This window comes from Labeo rohita, chromosome 17, assembly GCF_022985175.1.
Source record: "Labeo rohita strain BAU-BD-2019 chromosome 17, IGBB_LRoh.1.0, whole genome shotgun sequence".
Classification (NCBI taxonomy): domain Eukaryota; kingdom Metazoa; phylum Chordata; class Actinopteri; order Cypriniformes; family Cyprinidae; genus Labeo; species Labeo rohita.
Window position 1 is genome coordinate 15,585,035 of NC_066885.1, and position 16,051 is coordinate 15,601,085.

General features: G+C 36.5%; 3 protein-coding genes, 3 non-coding genes and 1 pseudogene across 6 annotated transcripts in view; all 7 read left to right on the forward strand.

The window, feature by feature from the left end:
• Positions 1-536: 536 nt before the first annotated feature.
• On the forward strand, positions 537-8,947 carry zmpste24 (zinc metallopeptidase, STE24 homolog). Its single transcript, XM_051134106.1, has 10 exons — positions 537-914; positions 1,139-1,285; positions 1,672-1,758; positions 2,666-2,782; positions 2,872-3,024; positions 3,107-3,248; positions 5,394-5,572; positions 5,671-5,775; positions 6,129-6,272; positions 7,401-8,947. The coding sequence occupies exons 1-10, from the start codon at positions 807-809 to the stop codon at positions 7,623-7,625; spliced, it is 1,407 nt and encodes a 468-aa protein (XP_050990063.1). The 5' UTR covers positions 537-806; the 3' UTR covers positions 7,626-8,947.
• Positions 8,948-9,405: 458 nt separating this feature from the next.
• On the forward strand, positions 9,406-10,921 carry atp5if1b (ATP synthase inhibitory factor subunit 1b). Its single transcript, XM_051133441.1, has 3 exons — positions 9,406-9,570; positions 9,997-10,109; positions 10,588-10,921. The coding sequence occupies exons 1-3, from the start codon at positions 9,502-9,504 to the stop codon at positions 10,727-10,729; spliced, it is 324 nt and encodes a 107-aa protein (XP_050989398.1). The 5' UTR covers positions 9,406-9,501; the 3' UTR covers positions 10,730-10,921.
• Positions 10,922-11,320: 399 nt separating this feature from the next.
• LOC127179740 (60S ribosomal protein L13a-like) lies at positions 11,321-13,201 on the forward strand (annotated as a pseudogene).
• Positions 11,741-11,816, forward strand: LOC127180275 (small nucleolar RNA SNORD50). Its single transcript, XR_007829612.1, has one exon. It is a non-coding gene; the product is annotated as a small nucleolar RNA SNORD50 (small nucleolar RNA).
• LOC127180277 (small nucleolar RNA SNORD50) lies at positions 12,281-12,356 on the forward strand. Its single transcript, XR_007829614.1, has one exon. It is a non-coding gene; the product is annotated as a small nucleolar RNA SNORD50 (small nucleolar RNA).
• Positions 12,786-12,864, forward strand: LOC127180273 (small nucleolar RNA Z195/SNORD33/SNORD32 family). Its single transcript, XR_007829610.1, has one exon. It is a non-coding gene; the product is annotated as a small nucleolar RNA Z195/SNORD33/SNORD32 family (small nucleolar RNA).
• Positions 13,202-16,047: 2,846 nt separating the features above from the next.
• Positions 16,048-16,051, forward strand: part of LOC127179738 (60S ribosomal protein L13a) — a 2,365-nt gene continuing 2,361 nt past the window's right edge. The window contains exon 1 of the mRNA XM_051133440.1: positions 16,048-16,051. This exon is cut by the window's right edge and continues 111 nt beyond it. The gene's annotated coding sequence lies outside the window, so the exon portion shown is untranslated.

A 16,051-nucleotide genomic window follows, 5' to 3' on the forward strand; every position in this document is an offset into this window, starting at 1 on the left:
AGCGCACTGCAAAAACTGGAAAAAATAGTTGGGAAATATTTTTATTTAGCTTTCTTAGATGAATTATACTATATCTCTCACCTGACTTTCACCTCTCTTTCACAATTTCTCTTTTTAATGTACGGTTGTACTCATACAGTTGCATAAAGATAAAATACTCCATTCACTGGTGATATTTACCTTTTGTTCTCTTCAGCTGTGATCTCTCATTTTAACGCATTAAAAATTGAAAAGCTGTATAATAAACCCAGGTGCATAAAGTTAAAGAAACACACACGTTTACATTTCGCAAGTGTCTGACTAATATAATTTTTATGGTAACTTTATTTTTTTTTCCCTCACTAATTTTACTTTAGTAGTTGAATTGTTTATCTAAACATAATACTTGATTAACCTGCAGTTGTTTGTATACATAAATCCAGTTTATCACTGTACATGTTACCTCATAAATGGTCGATTTTAAGTGTCTGAAACTAACTTACCGTACAATTAGAATTAAAAATTGTTCAGGAACCCGTTTCGTTTTGCTGTTGTGTCCGGTCGAACACAGATTCTTGTTACACCCTATTTCCCATGAATGGGAAAGGAAGTGTTAGAGCATGAGTTATCATTATTTGCACTTCTCTGTATGTAGTTTTTCAATATATGGACTTAAAACATACTGATTCTCCTAAGATTCAAGTCTCGTATTGGGTCGGAATAGGCACGAAGATTATCTGTTGTCTTGAATGACCATCAGACAGCTGAATTACTGGATATCCCGGAGCTAATTAACGGTGCCAACAAATACCTACAAAGCCGTAATAATGCTGCAGGAAATTCTTGCATTACCAGTTGAAGACAAAATCTTTTACGCTGTCCTGGTTTTCTCATGGACGGTGTATATTTGGGAGGCCTACCTCGCACATAGACAGGTGAGCATATGCTTATTGTTTATCATAGTTGTATTTGGGGATAGCTTTTAAAGGCAGACTATGCATTTATGATTTTCTATTCAAATTTGTACATTTTGGTAAATCCAAATTCATCTTAAAAAATTCACCTCATCTTAGAGCTTTGTGCAGATGCATTGTAATGTACGAAAATGTTGAGCTACTCCAGACCCTGTATAATGCAAGAGACGTTTTACTTTTCACAGAGGAAGATCTACAGAACTACAATGCATGTGCCCACCGAACTGGGAAAGATAATGGATTCAGAGACTTTTGAAAAGTCTCGTCTCTATCAGTTGGACAAGAGCAACTTTGGCTTCTGGTCTGGACTCTACTCTGAGGCAGAGGGGACGGTGAGCTTCATGTCAATTTCAAAATGTTACATTAAAACTGCATTGTAAATGGTGAGGTGATTTGTTTTTAGCTTATATATATATATTTTTTTTATTTGATAGTTTTTTAGCAAGTATAATGCGGAGGCTTTTTCATATTATGCAGTTTATGTTCAGATAACTTCACATCTGTAGGTTTCAGTTGCAGGTTTCTAACAAGTCCTTTGGGAACAAAAAACATACAACTTATGGTTTCGTTCTAATTTGTCCTTGACTGCAAATCTTTTGTTTTTCCTTTTTAATGAACTTCATTCAAGATTCTTTCTTGTTTTTTTGTCCACCACTTGCATCTGTTAATTTGTTGTGTTTAACTGTGTTAAAATGTTTAATTTATTTCCGTTTTGTAGCTAATTTTGCTCCTGGGAGGAATCCCATTCCTCTGGAAAGTGTCAGGGATTCTCACAGCTCGTTTTGGTTTTGGTCCAGAGTATGAGGTAGGCCAGCAACATTTTTCCTAATTAATATCCTAATTCTAACAGTTAATCCCTTTGCTTATATATATGTGTGTGTATATATATATATATATATATATATAAGAGTTCAGATGCAAAACCAGTTAAAAGCCATCTTGGTCAAAAATGAGGTAATGACACTAAGTGAATGCTCCTGACACATAGTTTACGTCCATCAAATACTTTTACTTCAGACTTGCTAAATTCCAGCCTCAGCCCAATCAGAAGTACAAGTACTTACATAGAAACCTATACAAAGTAGCCAGAAAGAAATGCAAATTGTAAAGAAAATCGTCAGATGGATTTAGAGGCTTTTGCATCTGAACTCTTCATATACATATATATACATATATATACATATATATATATATATGTATATATATGTATATATATATATATATATATATATATATATATATATATATATATATATATATATATATATATATATATATAATAATGTATAGAACTTCAATTGTAAATGACTATATACGCAGGTTTATGTGTCTTCTGATTTTTGGCAATTAGCATTGACTTCTCCAGACTGCAAAAAATCTAGGCAATAGTTATGTAATTTTTGTTCGGAATGAAACACCATTATACAACATGCTGAATATTGTGCAGTATACACTGTGAAGTAGTAGGTATTGTCCTCATGTAGCTTGTAAGTGGTATCCTGTTAACACCATGAAAACTGAAGTGGTTGTTTTAATTTCTAAGTGTATTTTATGAGAAAATGTCTTGCTTTTGGCAGTCCAATCAAATAATTAATTAATTAAGATAGTGTATACTATTCTTAAAATATGAGTATACAATGCTTTTATACTAGTATACTATTCTGAAAATATTCAAAAGCCACTGCATTATTTAATGGTCTTCTTTCCTTCAGATCTCCCAGTCTTTGGTGTTCCTGATGTTGGCGACTCTCTTCAGTGCTTTCACTGGCCTTCCCTGGAGCCTCTACAACACTTTTGTTATTGAGGAGAAGCATGGATTCAATCAGCAGGTAGATAAAGTATTATATATCTAGCTCATATCTATTTTTCTGTGACAAGGCAAACGTGAAATGTACTGAAATGTGTCTGTTCTTTATAGACACTGGGTTTCTTCCTGAAAGACGCTCTCAAGAAGTTTGCTGTGACTCAGTGTATTTTATTGCCAGTGACATCATTGCTCCTCTACATCATCAAGATCGGTGGTGATTACTTCTTCATCTATGCCTGGCTCTTCACGCTCATCGTCTCACTGGTTAGTTTTCCTAGCTTTTGCTGTATTGTCTGTGAGAAACGGAAAAAGTGAGTTGAACTGTCACTCCTGTTTTGCTCTACAGATTCTGGTAACCATCTACGCAGACTACATCGCACCTCTGTTTGATAAATTCACTCCGCTGCCAGATGGAGAGCTGAAGAGTGAGATTGAGAGCATGGCAAAGTCCATCTCCTTCCCTCTAACCAAGATCTATGTAGTAGAAGGTACAGCAAACCATAATCCTATTTTCATTTTTATTACTGCATATATACAGTTGAGGTCAAAAGTTTACATCCCCCTTTCAGAATCATTAAAATGTTAATTATTTTACCAAAAAAGATGGGATCATGCAAAATGCATGTTATTGTTTATTTAGTATTGACCTGAAAAAGATATTTCACATAGAAGATGTTTGCATATAGTCCACGAGAAAATAATAGTTGAATTTATAAAAATGTCCCGGTTCAAAAGTTGATTCTTAATACGTTGTTGTTACCTGAATGATCCACAGCTGTGTTTTTTTTTTTTTGTTTAGTGATAGTTGTTCATGAGTCCCTTCTCCTGAACAGAAAAAAAACTGAAACGTTTCAGAAAAATCCCTCAGGACCCACAAATTCTTTGGTTTCCCAGTGTTTTGGTGTATTTGAACCCTTTTCAACAGTGAATGTATGATTTTGAGATCCATCTTTTCACACTGAGGACAACTGAGGGACTCATATGCAACTATTACAGAAGGTTCAAATGCTCACTGATGCTCCAGAAGGAAAAACGATGCGTTATAAGAGCCGGGGGGTGAAAACTTGAATTTGAAGATCAGGGTACATATAACTTATTTTGTCTTCTGGGAAATATGTAACTATCTTCTGTAGCCTCTGAAGGGCAGTGCTAAATGAAAAATATGATATTTAAGCAAAATAATGAAAATGTTCTCTTAATGCATGGTTTTCATTTTGTAGCAATTATTTGTTATCAACTGCTCATCAGCTATATAATATCTAATGTAAATTAGAAAATCATATACTGATAATATGCAACAATGCCAAGGTCTCTGGAAGAGGTTTGGAAGTGATATTTACGTTCTCTGTGGTTGAGTGAGCAGTCTGGTGGCGGTGACTTCATCCACTGGTTATACTGGTAGCAGTACAGTGAGGAAAAGAGTAGGAATCAGTTTCAACAGCCTTGAACATGAAACTCTGTAGGATGCTGATCTCCTGGAGCACCAAAGGGTCCTAAGATCTGGAACACGCAGATGTGGCCCTGGATTAGGTGTAGAAGGTCCTTTGCTTAGAACATGCAAGCAGAAGAGCCTAAAGTGAAGGTTTGCTCATCTGAGCCTAACCTCGTTCCAAATGTCTGTGTGTCGTCTTTTGCCTCTCTGGGCTGGAGACTTAGAACTTGGTCAGTCTGCTTTGTCTCTCTAGAATGGAAACTAAGGGACATGCTGCATCCGTTGTTGTCTCGGTGGACGAAGACTCTGAATGTGGAATATGTCTTTTCTCAGAGACTGGAGGCTCAGAACTTGGTCGTATCGGTTGCTGCCTCAAAAGCTGGAGACTCGGACTTGGTATCTCTTGTTGTCTCATCCTTGCTGGTCCCAGTTGTTTTTGCCTCTTCCCTTATACAACTCAGGTTCAGTATTGGCTGATCTGCTGTTGTCTTATTTTTACAGGCCAGTGACTCAGAACGTAGGTGTTTCTGCTATTGTCTCACCCTTGCAGGGCTCAAACTCAGAACAAGGAGTGTCTTTTGGAAGGGTACCTGTATCCCTTTCCGATGAGGAGGACACTGCAGGTTCCATCAGAGTGGGGGGACACGTGGTCACCCACCTTTCTTTCCTCCTGTGGAATTTATTGGCGTAGTCCAATAAAAATTCAGAAAAGTGTCTCTAAAATTTAACTAGTGCATTTCTCACTTTTCAAACCACAACCAGAATATGTTTGGCAATGTAATAAACACATTAAGTCCAAACATGATGGAAAAAGATTGAACTGTCATGCATGCTTTGTACCAAAGGTCGTCGTCTTGCCACCTTTAAGAGGTGTCTGGCTGATGTCCTGGCATCTTTATCTGATGGCGTTGGATGGTTTGCTTATGTTAGTCCACCAAGATCCAATCAAAATGTAGTAAACCTTTGTCCACTATTGTGCTCAGAGAGGGGCCCTGCCATAAACTGGGCCCCGCCATAAACTGGGCCCTGGAATGTGCTGTCCACTACAATAAACAGTAACATGCATTTTGTATGATCCCTCTTATTTTGGTAAAACAATTAACATATTTAATTTTTCTGAAAAGGGGATGTAAACTTTTGACCTTTAACTGTAGTATATATAATCTCCATTCTCCTAATATATCTGTGCTCTCTTTTCTAGGTTCAAAGAGATCTTCCCACAGTAATGCCTACTTCTATGGTTTCTTCAAAAACAAGCGCATCGTGCTGTTCGACACACTTTTGGAAGATTACTCCCCTTTAAATAAAGCTGGAGAGAAAGAGCCAGGAACGGGAGAGGAGAATGAAGCAGCAGGCAATGAGAGCAAGCCCAAACCAAAGGTCAGAGGGTCAGAGCCAGGTCACTAGCAAATTAGATGAAATGCTGTTTGTTTGTTTGTTTGTTTTCTCCTGTTTTTTACATTTTTGTCTGTATTCAGAACAAGAAACAGGGCTGCAGTAACCCTGAGGTTTTGGCAGTTCTTGGACATGAACTGGGTCATTGGAAACTAGGCCATACAGTCAAGAACATTGTCATCAGCCAGGCAAGTTGCTGTCTGTGTAGCCGTGCTTTACATCTTAAATTCCAGTGTTATAGATTCCTAAAATTACATTGATTTTTTGGCAGCGGTCAGCTGACAACTGCCAAATTAAGCCGTTTTAACAAAGAAAATGCATTTTGTCTTGTGGTATTTAACAGCTGCTATATCAGTTGTTTTTGTCTCTGCTGATCACAGCAATGTCGCTTTCTCCAGTTGTAAAGGTAGAATCTGATTTAGTTGAACCATAGCTGATGAAAACAACATTTTTGTTTTAGAGTCAATCCCATGTCATTTTAAAAGCACATGAACAAAGTACCAGAATTTGAGGATGTTAATGTCTCCCTGTTTATTTACAGATGAACTCCTTCCTGTGCTTCTTCCTTTTTGCTATCCTGATTGGTCGAAAAGAGCTCTTCATGGCGTTTGGTTTTCATGACACCCAACCAACTCTTATCGGGCTGATGATCATCTTTCAGTTTATCTTCTCACCTTACAATGAGGTAACACTTGCTTTTCTCTCTTTCCCTCTTTCTCTCTGAAAAATACATGAGGATTTGTTTACTAACTATACACATTTAAACTTGTGTGTGAACATTTTTGCTTAGAAATACATGCAGCACATTACAGTCTACTTGCAAAAGTGCATGTATACAAGGTTTCATATAGCCGTACTAGACTGACTCGTGGACATTAGCATTTAAAGGATTGGTTTACTTCCAGAATAAAAATTTCCTGATAATTTACTCATTCCCATGTCACCCAAGATGTTCATGTCCTTTCTTCAGTCGCAAAGAAATCACGTATTTTGAAGAAAACAGTCCATGATTTTTCTCCATATAGTAGACTTTTATGATTCCCAATGATTTGAACTTCCAAACTGCAGTTGTAATGCAGCTTCAAAGAGCTCTACATGATCACAGCCAAAGATAGGGGTCTTATCTAGTAAAACGATTGCCGATTTTCTTAAAAAAATAAAAATGTTTATACTTTTAACCACAAATGCTCATCTTGCACCAGCCCAGCTTCACCATTATGTAATCATGTTGGAAAGGTCACGTGTAACGTAGGCGGACGTACAACCAACAGGTCAAACAGCCTTTATAGAAAAAAGGTAAGATGTCGGACAATTTTGAAGTTGGAGGAGAAAATGAGAACTTAAGTACACAGATGAAAAGCTAACCATGTGTGACCTTTCCAACATGATTACGTAATGCATCAAGTTGCGCAAGACGAGCATTTGTAGCTAAAAAGTATATAGTACATAAGACCCTTATTCCTTTGCTAGAGCCCTTTGAAGCTGCATTGAAACTGCAATTTGGAAGTTCAAACTGTTGGGAACCATAGACGTCCATTATATGGAGAAAAATCCTGGAATGTTTTCCTCAAAAACCTTAATTTCTTTGCGACTGAAGAAAGAAAGACATAAACATCTTGGATGAAATGGTGGTGAGTACATTTTTATTCTGGAAGTAAACTAATTCAAGAACCACCAAAATGTTAAATGTAGCTCTAACTTGTCTGTAAAACATGTTTTTGGCCTGCTCAGTTTTTATTGTCAGGAGACAATGATTTCTGAATTTGAAGTCAATGTATCTGATCCATCTTCACCTTCTTTTTCCTCACTTCAGTTGCTGTCGTTCTGTTTGACGGTGTTGAGCCGAAGGTTTGAGTTTCAGGCGGACGCATTCGCGCGCGGCATGGGCCGATCGTCTGAGCTGTACTCTGCTCTCATCAAGCTCAATAAGGACAACCTAGGCTTCCCTGTAGCAGATTGGCTCTTCTCTATGTGGCATTACTCCCATCCTCCCCTGCTAGAGCGGCTCAGAGCCCTCACTGGACCCAAGCAAGACTGACGGCTTTGCAAGGGGGCGCCACGTTCACCGCTCGCTCCCCCGAGAAAGGGTCTCCGCCGGCCTCTATTGGCCCTCTGATATTGATGCCTATTTCTCTCTCCTTCCCTTTCTTTTATTTCCATTCCTCTTCTTATGTGTTTGAGTTTTGCCATTTGATTATCGCCCTGGTAAAAAGTCTAAATTGTTTTCACATGGCTTCAGACAACTTGAGATGTTAATGATTTGAGTCTGTGCTTTCAGTATGCCTTTTTGCAATTGCTCTTGATGTGGTTTTGATTGTTTTAATTTGTTCATGCATTTTAACTGTGAATTCCCCCCTCCGGTTCTTTAGATCCATGCATTTCAACTTTAATTTAGTGTCATCCATTTGAACCGTGAGAGAAAGGAGGTAACATCTCAGAGGGGGGCCCTCAGCAACGTATGAAACCAAGAGATTCTTGTATTTAATACTGAGTGCCAGCTGGTGTGCTTTAAATAATGTCTGCCTGTTGAAACAGAAATGAGGATTGAAATGGATCAGATGACAGATGTTATGTACTACCTAATGAGACTGCTATTCTGAATTTGTGTGGCTCAGTTAGGCCAATTAAAATATCTTTTCCAATTTTAGTTCTTTCAACCTTTTGAGATAATTTTGTTCTTTGTTTTACCAATTAAAGGGGTTTGAACATTTGTGTAAATATACATTTTTGTGAAATATGAGCAACATACAAGGGCCAGATTGACTTAAAAATATGTGGTTAGAAGCATTGTTTTATTATTTCATTATTTTTCTCTCTCTGCCTGAGTGTGCAAGATGTTGCTATGGGAATATGTGTAGAAACATTTCCATCCCCATTTTCTCAGAGAATTTAAACCCTTAATACTATCAGAGTTCTGGTGGAAATTGCATTTAGGAGGATTCTTGTGAGTTTTCATATTAAAAATGGTAAATTTGACATGTAATCTTGTCAATATGTTGAACTCTGAAGGCTTTTACTGTGACTGAATTAATGACTCAATCAGTGCCCATCTGTTAAAAATAAGCCCTAAACTATTACAAAGAGAGTTATATGGCTGTATGTTCAAAGTTATTCCACAAGGAATATGTTTTGTGACATCTAAAATGTTTGGACTGGAAAGATGAATTTTTGCATCATTATGAATAAAACAGATCACAACAGCTTTGATGTAAGTTTGCATTTTATGTTTTTATTAAATATGCAAGGTCTATAAATGCTCTATTTATATCTTTGAGGGGTACAAAATTTGCTTGTAGTATTTTCAACATTAATCTGTATAGACATGCAGCTGCAATAAAAATTATGAAACCCCAAAACTAATATTTTACAAGGCTTCTCTTAATGTTTTTTTTTTTTTTTTATATATTATTAATAAAAAATATTTTAAGAGAGACACGGTTTATTGTAGGTTACCAAGAATAAAATATTATGTACAAAATGTAATGTTTGGGTGTATAATACATTTACGTACATGTATATTTTTATTTACTCCGAATCACTTTAATTGCAATTTAATTCACTTCTTATTATAGTTCACAGAAGTAACATAGATACATAGACGAATGTGATATTCTTGTTTTGGTCTGTCGGTGCACGTAAGTGCGCATACAGCAATAGGGTCGCGGTTATCGACTGTACCATTACGAGTGCCTTTAAAAATATCCTGTAAGCTCTCGGCTTGTTTAGTACAATATTAAAAATAATATAATAAACGAGTTGTATAAATTATCTTAGAATAACAGTTTATGAGTAGTGAGTTTACACAGCGTTAACCTATTTTGCTATAATAATGGTACGTTCCTGTTTTGAGTCTATACGAGGCAGGCGCGCAAACTCCTGTCATGTCACTGCATGCTTGAGCGCCTGAAGGAAGAATGGCGAGATTTATAAACCGTAATATAAGGACTCTTTTGGCCACACAGATCAGGATGTCGTCCGACCAGGTAGATATGTCTAAATATTTTGGTCTTTAGCCTACTAAGGGAAAAAAAAAATACATTTTTTAACCAATTCAGCACGCATTGTAAATCTGTTGCTATGCATTTCGTCACCTGTGTTTATTGAATAACGTTACGTTTAATGTTTTTTTAACGTAAAGCATTGATTAAAAGTATCAACCGTTTTTACGCAATAACTGAAGCTCTTTCAGGATGCCCTTGTGTTATGACCCCTTTGTTTACATTCTGGAGAATTCTCCATTCTTTGAACTTTCAACTGCAAGTTGGAGCAGTACAGCAAATACTAATATATATATATATATATATATTAATTTGTGCTTGTCAATCCATGGAGCAGTTACTAATTCCAAGTAGAGTAATAAACTATTCTGTCTTGTGTAATCTGTGCCTGTGTCTCTTTTCCTGATAAAGCTAGGAGAACTGGGTAAAGGTGCTGGAAAAGGAGGCGGTGGTGGAGGTACAGTGAGGGAGGCAGGAGGTGCGTTTGGCAAGAGGCAGGCGGCTGAGGAGGAGATGTACTTCAAGTGAGTTGTTTTGTTTGATCCTGATCTGAATCCATCATATTCATCCCTCATATAGACCATTTCGTCAGATGTAAACATAGTGGTCCCGATACACTTCCTGTTTCTTTTTTTTTTTAACTTTACACAAACATCACAAAAAAAACACAACCAATATAACATTTGACTGGATGAAAATGTTACATTAGCACCTTTAAGGTGTATTTGTATATGTTAAATAAAATAAAAAATAAAAAACAAAAAAACAGGAAGTGCACCTGGACCAGTGTTGTTTACATCTAGTGAAATGGTCTATACTAGATCTTTACTGCTTATATGGCTGTTAGCAAAATCAGCCCTCTTAATATTTGATTCTCTGCCATGTACATTTATAAAGCTCGGATAGTGTTGTATGCACTGTTTTACTTCAGAAAGTTTTATTTAGTTAATTACCAAAAGTTAAAAAGTTATTTCATGTCTTTTTTCTACTCTATCACCACAGGAGAAAAGAGAAAGAACAATTGGCAGCTCTGAGAAGACACCATCAGGATGAGATCGACCACCATAAAAAGGAAATAGAAAGATTACAACAGGAAATCAGTCGCCATGAGGGCAAAATCAAAAAACTTAAACACGATGACTGAGAATTTAGACATTACATTTGATAAACAAATGCCCCACACAGAATATTATATGGTTATAAATAAATATATGGTTTATTTTTATTAAGCATTTGTGATTTCTCCTCTGACTTATGAAACACTGACATAATATGTGTATCTAATCAGTGTCATTTCTCCTCTTGACAATAAACATAAAATTGTCTCAAATATAAACGTGTCTTGGTATCAGTATGTGTGAAGCCAACAATTAATTTGTAAATGATAAGCTACTTTCAATTATTTAGAGCAAACTCTACCAAATGAAATATTTTTCAACTCTATTCCTGAAGGTCTCCTGAAACAAATTTTAGATATATTAATATTATCTGATAAACCAAACCCATATCAGGTATTTACGGTAATGAGCAAGTCAGGCTTAATCAGGTGAGTTTAATTATAGGAACATCTAAAATAAGCAATATTATTGGGCCTCATTTCTTCCTCGTAGTTCCTAGAGCCCTTGTAGCTCATTTGAGCTCCAGTTGATGGCAGTAGAAATAAATGATGTGATTACAAACGCCCTCTGAATGACAGCGAGTATGTCACGTCATTTCCGCTGAGGCGTAAAGCCCCGCCCATCCCCCTGTCTTTTTAAGTCGGGCGGTCCCGCGTGTCTTTCTTTTCCTACATCATGGCAAAGCAGTTGCGTTCGAGCGGCACGATTTATATTAAAATATCTCGTTATTATTGGGGAGGGAATGTTTTGTCTGAGGGCTATTGTGTAGGCAGCGTTGTCTGATGCTATTTGAGTTATAATGTTATTCCGTTATACACGGTATGAGTACTATTTTTGGGAGAGAAATGCGTGTCTAATCAGACATGCTGTCTTGCTGGAAATTTCTACAAAATGAACAAGTTATTAGAGTTCTTCATCACTTCAGAGCCCCCAGCAGAATCTTCTGGAGGATAGTAAGAGGTGAGATTTTTTTTTTTTTTTTATTATTGTTTTTTTTTCTCCTGTCTATTACAGACACATTGCAGTGGCTGCACTTCAAACAATGATGAACACCATTATCCCGAATCTGAGTCCAGTTTGATGATACCAAATTACGGATCTGACTACTGAGTTTGAATGTTGTCTGTGATAAGATTCACACTTTCATTGGATGGGTTGGTGATTGAATTTGTTTTTTTTTTGAACAGGTATGCATCCATATAAAACCAAGAGGGGTCTTTTTTTGGTGATGTTTTATTCACTGGCCGCAAAATTGTGGTGGTGAGGTGTGAGGGTATCAACATCTCTGGAAACTTCTACAGCAACAAACGTAAGTTTGTTGACCACCTATAAGTATGTTGTGTATTCAGAACACTGACCATCAATGTGAAACTGTTGGAAATGTGCTGAATTGGATGTTTTGTGTTGGTGCAGTGAAGTACTTGGCTTTTCTCCGCAAGAGGATGAACACCAGCCCTTCCTGTGGACCATATCACTTTAGAGCCCCCAGCAGATCTTCTGGAGGACAGTGAGAGGTGAGATTTATATTTATTTATTTTCTCCTGTCTATCACAGACACATTGCAGTGGCTGCACTTCAAACAGTGATGAACACCATTATCCCGAATCTGAGTCCAGTTTGATGATACCAAATTACGGATCTGACTACTGAGTTTGAATGTCTCTGAGATCAGTTTCACCATTTCAGTGGATGTGGATAGATGATTAAATGTTGACTTTCTTGAATAGGTATGCTTCCACACAAAACCAAGAGGGGTCAGGCTGCTCTGGATAGGCTGAAGGTGTTCGATGGAACCCCTCCTCCTTACGACAAGGTAGATTAAGACTTTGCTTCTCATTTCACAGATAAACTGTCTATGATGACACATTACATGCCTTATTCGACTTTCAAATGAGAACAGTATCCAAAACCGAGACATTTCTACTCTTGAATTTAGAAATTTTCCTTTTTCTTGTTTCTCATCTGTTTGTGTTTCACAGAGAAAGCGTATGGTCGTCCCAGCTGCTCTCAAGATTGTGCGTCTGAAGTCCACACGCAGAGTGAGTCTTCTTGTGGAATTGTCTTCAATGTATGAAGTTGCTTTTTGTCAGTGATGTTTTTCCACAGTATTAATGAGTTTAACGACCATGAGTCCACATCATGCACTTCCAGCTGAGACAAAAAGCATAAGATATGAACTATTCCTTTTAACCTGACTATGAAGTCCAGAATGTGACTTTTGCACTGTAATTCAGGTTTTTAATAACCATGTTGTGCCTAATAGTAACCTCCTTCCTGATCTCTTGTTTGTTGTAGTCTGCCCTGCTTGGATGTTTGGCCTATGAAGTTGGCTGGAAGTACCAGGCCATCACTGCCACTCTGAGGAGAAGAGGGTGAATTCAAGCTGTGCTACGCAAAGAAAAATGAGATCAATCTGAAATATACTTAAGTTCTTAAACATCATGGTGTCCTTGTTTGAGCTGTCCCCACAGGCAATAAAAATGTTTATGGAAACCGTTGTCATGAGTGAGGTGTTTCTTTGAGTGAATGAAGAATTTCTATTAAACGATAGAATAAACTGATTCTATAAACCACTGTAGAGTAATGGTGAGTGAGTTTACATAGCCTTAATCTATTTTGCTGTAATATTGGTACATTCCTGTTTGGAGTCAACATGAGACTGGAGGATATGCTTAAGCACCTGAAGGGAGAATAGTGAGGTTTCTAAGTTGTAACTTAGTGACTCTTTTAGTCACTCAGATCTGGTCCAGGTAGATATTTATAAAATGGTTTATTAAACATTGTTTTAACATACAATGTTAATTGAAAGTATCAACCGATTTTATGCAGTAACACAACTGGAGTGCTTTCAGGATGCCCTTGTGTTATGACCCCTATGTTTACATTCAGGATAATTCTCTGTTCTCTGAACTTTTAACTGCAAACTCCCAGGAGCAGTACAGCAAATACTACATATAGTAGGGCTGTCAAATCAGTTAATCACATCCAAAATAAAATTTTGTGATAATGCATGTTTGTACTGTGCATATTTGTATGTATATACAGAGCTGGGTAGACATTGTAATCCATTACTGATTTCGAATTACATGCTTAAAATTGTAGCTGGTAATGTAATCCATTGCATTACACATTTGAGGTAAAATGTGACCCTGAACCACAAAACCAGTCCTAAGTAGCACGGGTATATTTGTACTAATAGCCAGTAATACATTGTATGGGTCAAAATTATCTTATATAATTATAAGTAAAGATCATGTTCCATGAAGATATTTTCTATGTTTCATACCGTAAATATATTAAAACTTAATTTTTGATTAGTAATATGCATTGCTAAGAACTTCATTTGGACAAGTTTAAAGATGATTTTCTCAATATTTTGATGTGTAAAACTCAAAAAGTTGACCCCTATAACTGGTTTTGTGGTCCAGGGTCACGTATACTCAGACTACTCTTTGATTACTTTTAGATTACTTTTGACCTAACTCATTTTATCACATTGATTTAAATAGGATAAACCATATTAACAAAAATACAAAGACTGAGAAAATATATTCCATTTGTTATTAACAGCATGAAGTGCATTAAACATATTATGCCAAGGTTTCAGAAAGTAGTGTTTGTGAAGGAACTGAAGGCGTTTCATGAGTAAAATGTTACATTAAAAAAAAACGTACTAAAAAAGGAAATATTTGTTTACCTGCATGTCATGTGATCATAACCAATGTCAGAGAATCAATGTGATATTAATTAAAATATGTATTTTAAAATCTCAGGGGTAACTTCAAGTAAATATATATTAGGTAAAAAAGAATCAGATGACAAAAAAGTTTGTGCATTTTAATGTGTTTGAAAGACGAAAGCTTTCCAAAGACATAGGAATACATGGTTAACCTACCAAGTGATAATTCAAATAAGCATGAGAGCAAATAAGCATTTTAGTTGAATAGATTACCTTTGTAAATCAGTGGTCAAATGCTCTGTGACCGCCTGACTAATGACTGGTCTTTGTGTGAATGTCCACAAAATTTTAGAAAGGATAATATAAAATGAATATAAAATGTGCCTCTCTACCTGATAAAGCTAGGAGAACTGGGTAAAGGTGCTGGGAAAGGAGATGTTGGTGAGGAAGGCAGAAGGTGTGTTCGGCAAGAAACAGGCAGCCGAGGAGGAAATGTACTTCAAGTGAGTGGTTTTGCTTGGTCCCATTGTGAATATCATCCGTCATACTAGATCTCTCCTGCTTATATGGCTGTTTGCAAAATCAGCCCTCTCAATATTTGATTCTGCTATGTGCAGTTAAACCTCACACAGTGTTTACGTAATGTTTTATTTTAGAAGGTTTTAACTGGAGTTATTTACCACTTTGAATTCTCTTAAAAAGTTATTTCATAGAAGAGCAAGAACAACTGGCTGCTCTAAAAAGACACCACAAACAGGAAACTTACAACAGAAAATCAGCTGCAATGAGGACAAAATCAAAAATCTGACACTGGCAAATCTAGACATTAACCCCCAGTTTCACAGACAAGGCTTAAGCCTAGTCCTTGACTAAAATGTAAATCTGAGCTGTTTTAACTGAAAGAAACTTGCTCTGACTGATCTTAAAATATATCAGTAGCTTTGTTTTGTCTCAAGATGTACACCAGTAATGTTTTTTTTTCTAAGCACGTTTATAAAAATTGCTTAAATATCCTAATTGAACTATGGCCTAATCCTGGCTTAGTCTCAGCTCTGTCTGTGAAACCAGGCCTACATTTTACAGACAAATGCCCCACACAAAACTGTGATTGAATAGATGTAGATGCTTTAGGCCTATTTTTATATAGCATTTGAGATCTCTGCTCTTACTTATGAACAGATATTATAATACAGATATGACTGGAACATTGAAATAATATGTGTATTAAATGAATACAGTTTCTCCTCTTAGAAATAAACCTGAAATTGTTTCTCAACTATGAAAGTGTGTTTTGTTATCAATAACATGTTTAGAGAACAAAAAAGCCAACAACAAATTTGAGCACCAATACTCATTTGTAGATTAAAAGCTACTTTCAATTATTTAGAGCAAACTTTACCAAATGAAATAATTGAAGGTCTGAAGGTCTCCCACAACATAAATTTTAGATACTTATTATTTATTAATGTATTATTTGACAGACCCACTTCAGGTATTTATGCTAATGAGCCAGTCAGGCTTAAATTATAGGAACATCCAAAATACGCAGCGTTACTGGGCCTATTTTCCCCCGTATTATCTACAGCCACTGTAGCTCATTTGAGCTCCAGCTGATGGCAGTAAAAATAAAAAAATCACATTATGAACATCCTCTGAAGAACAGCGAGGA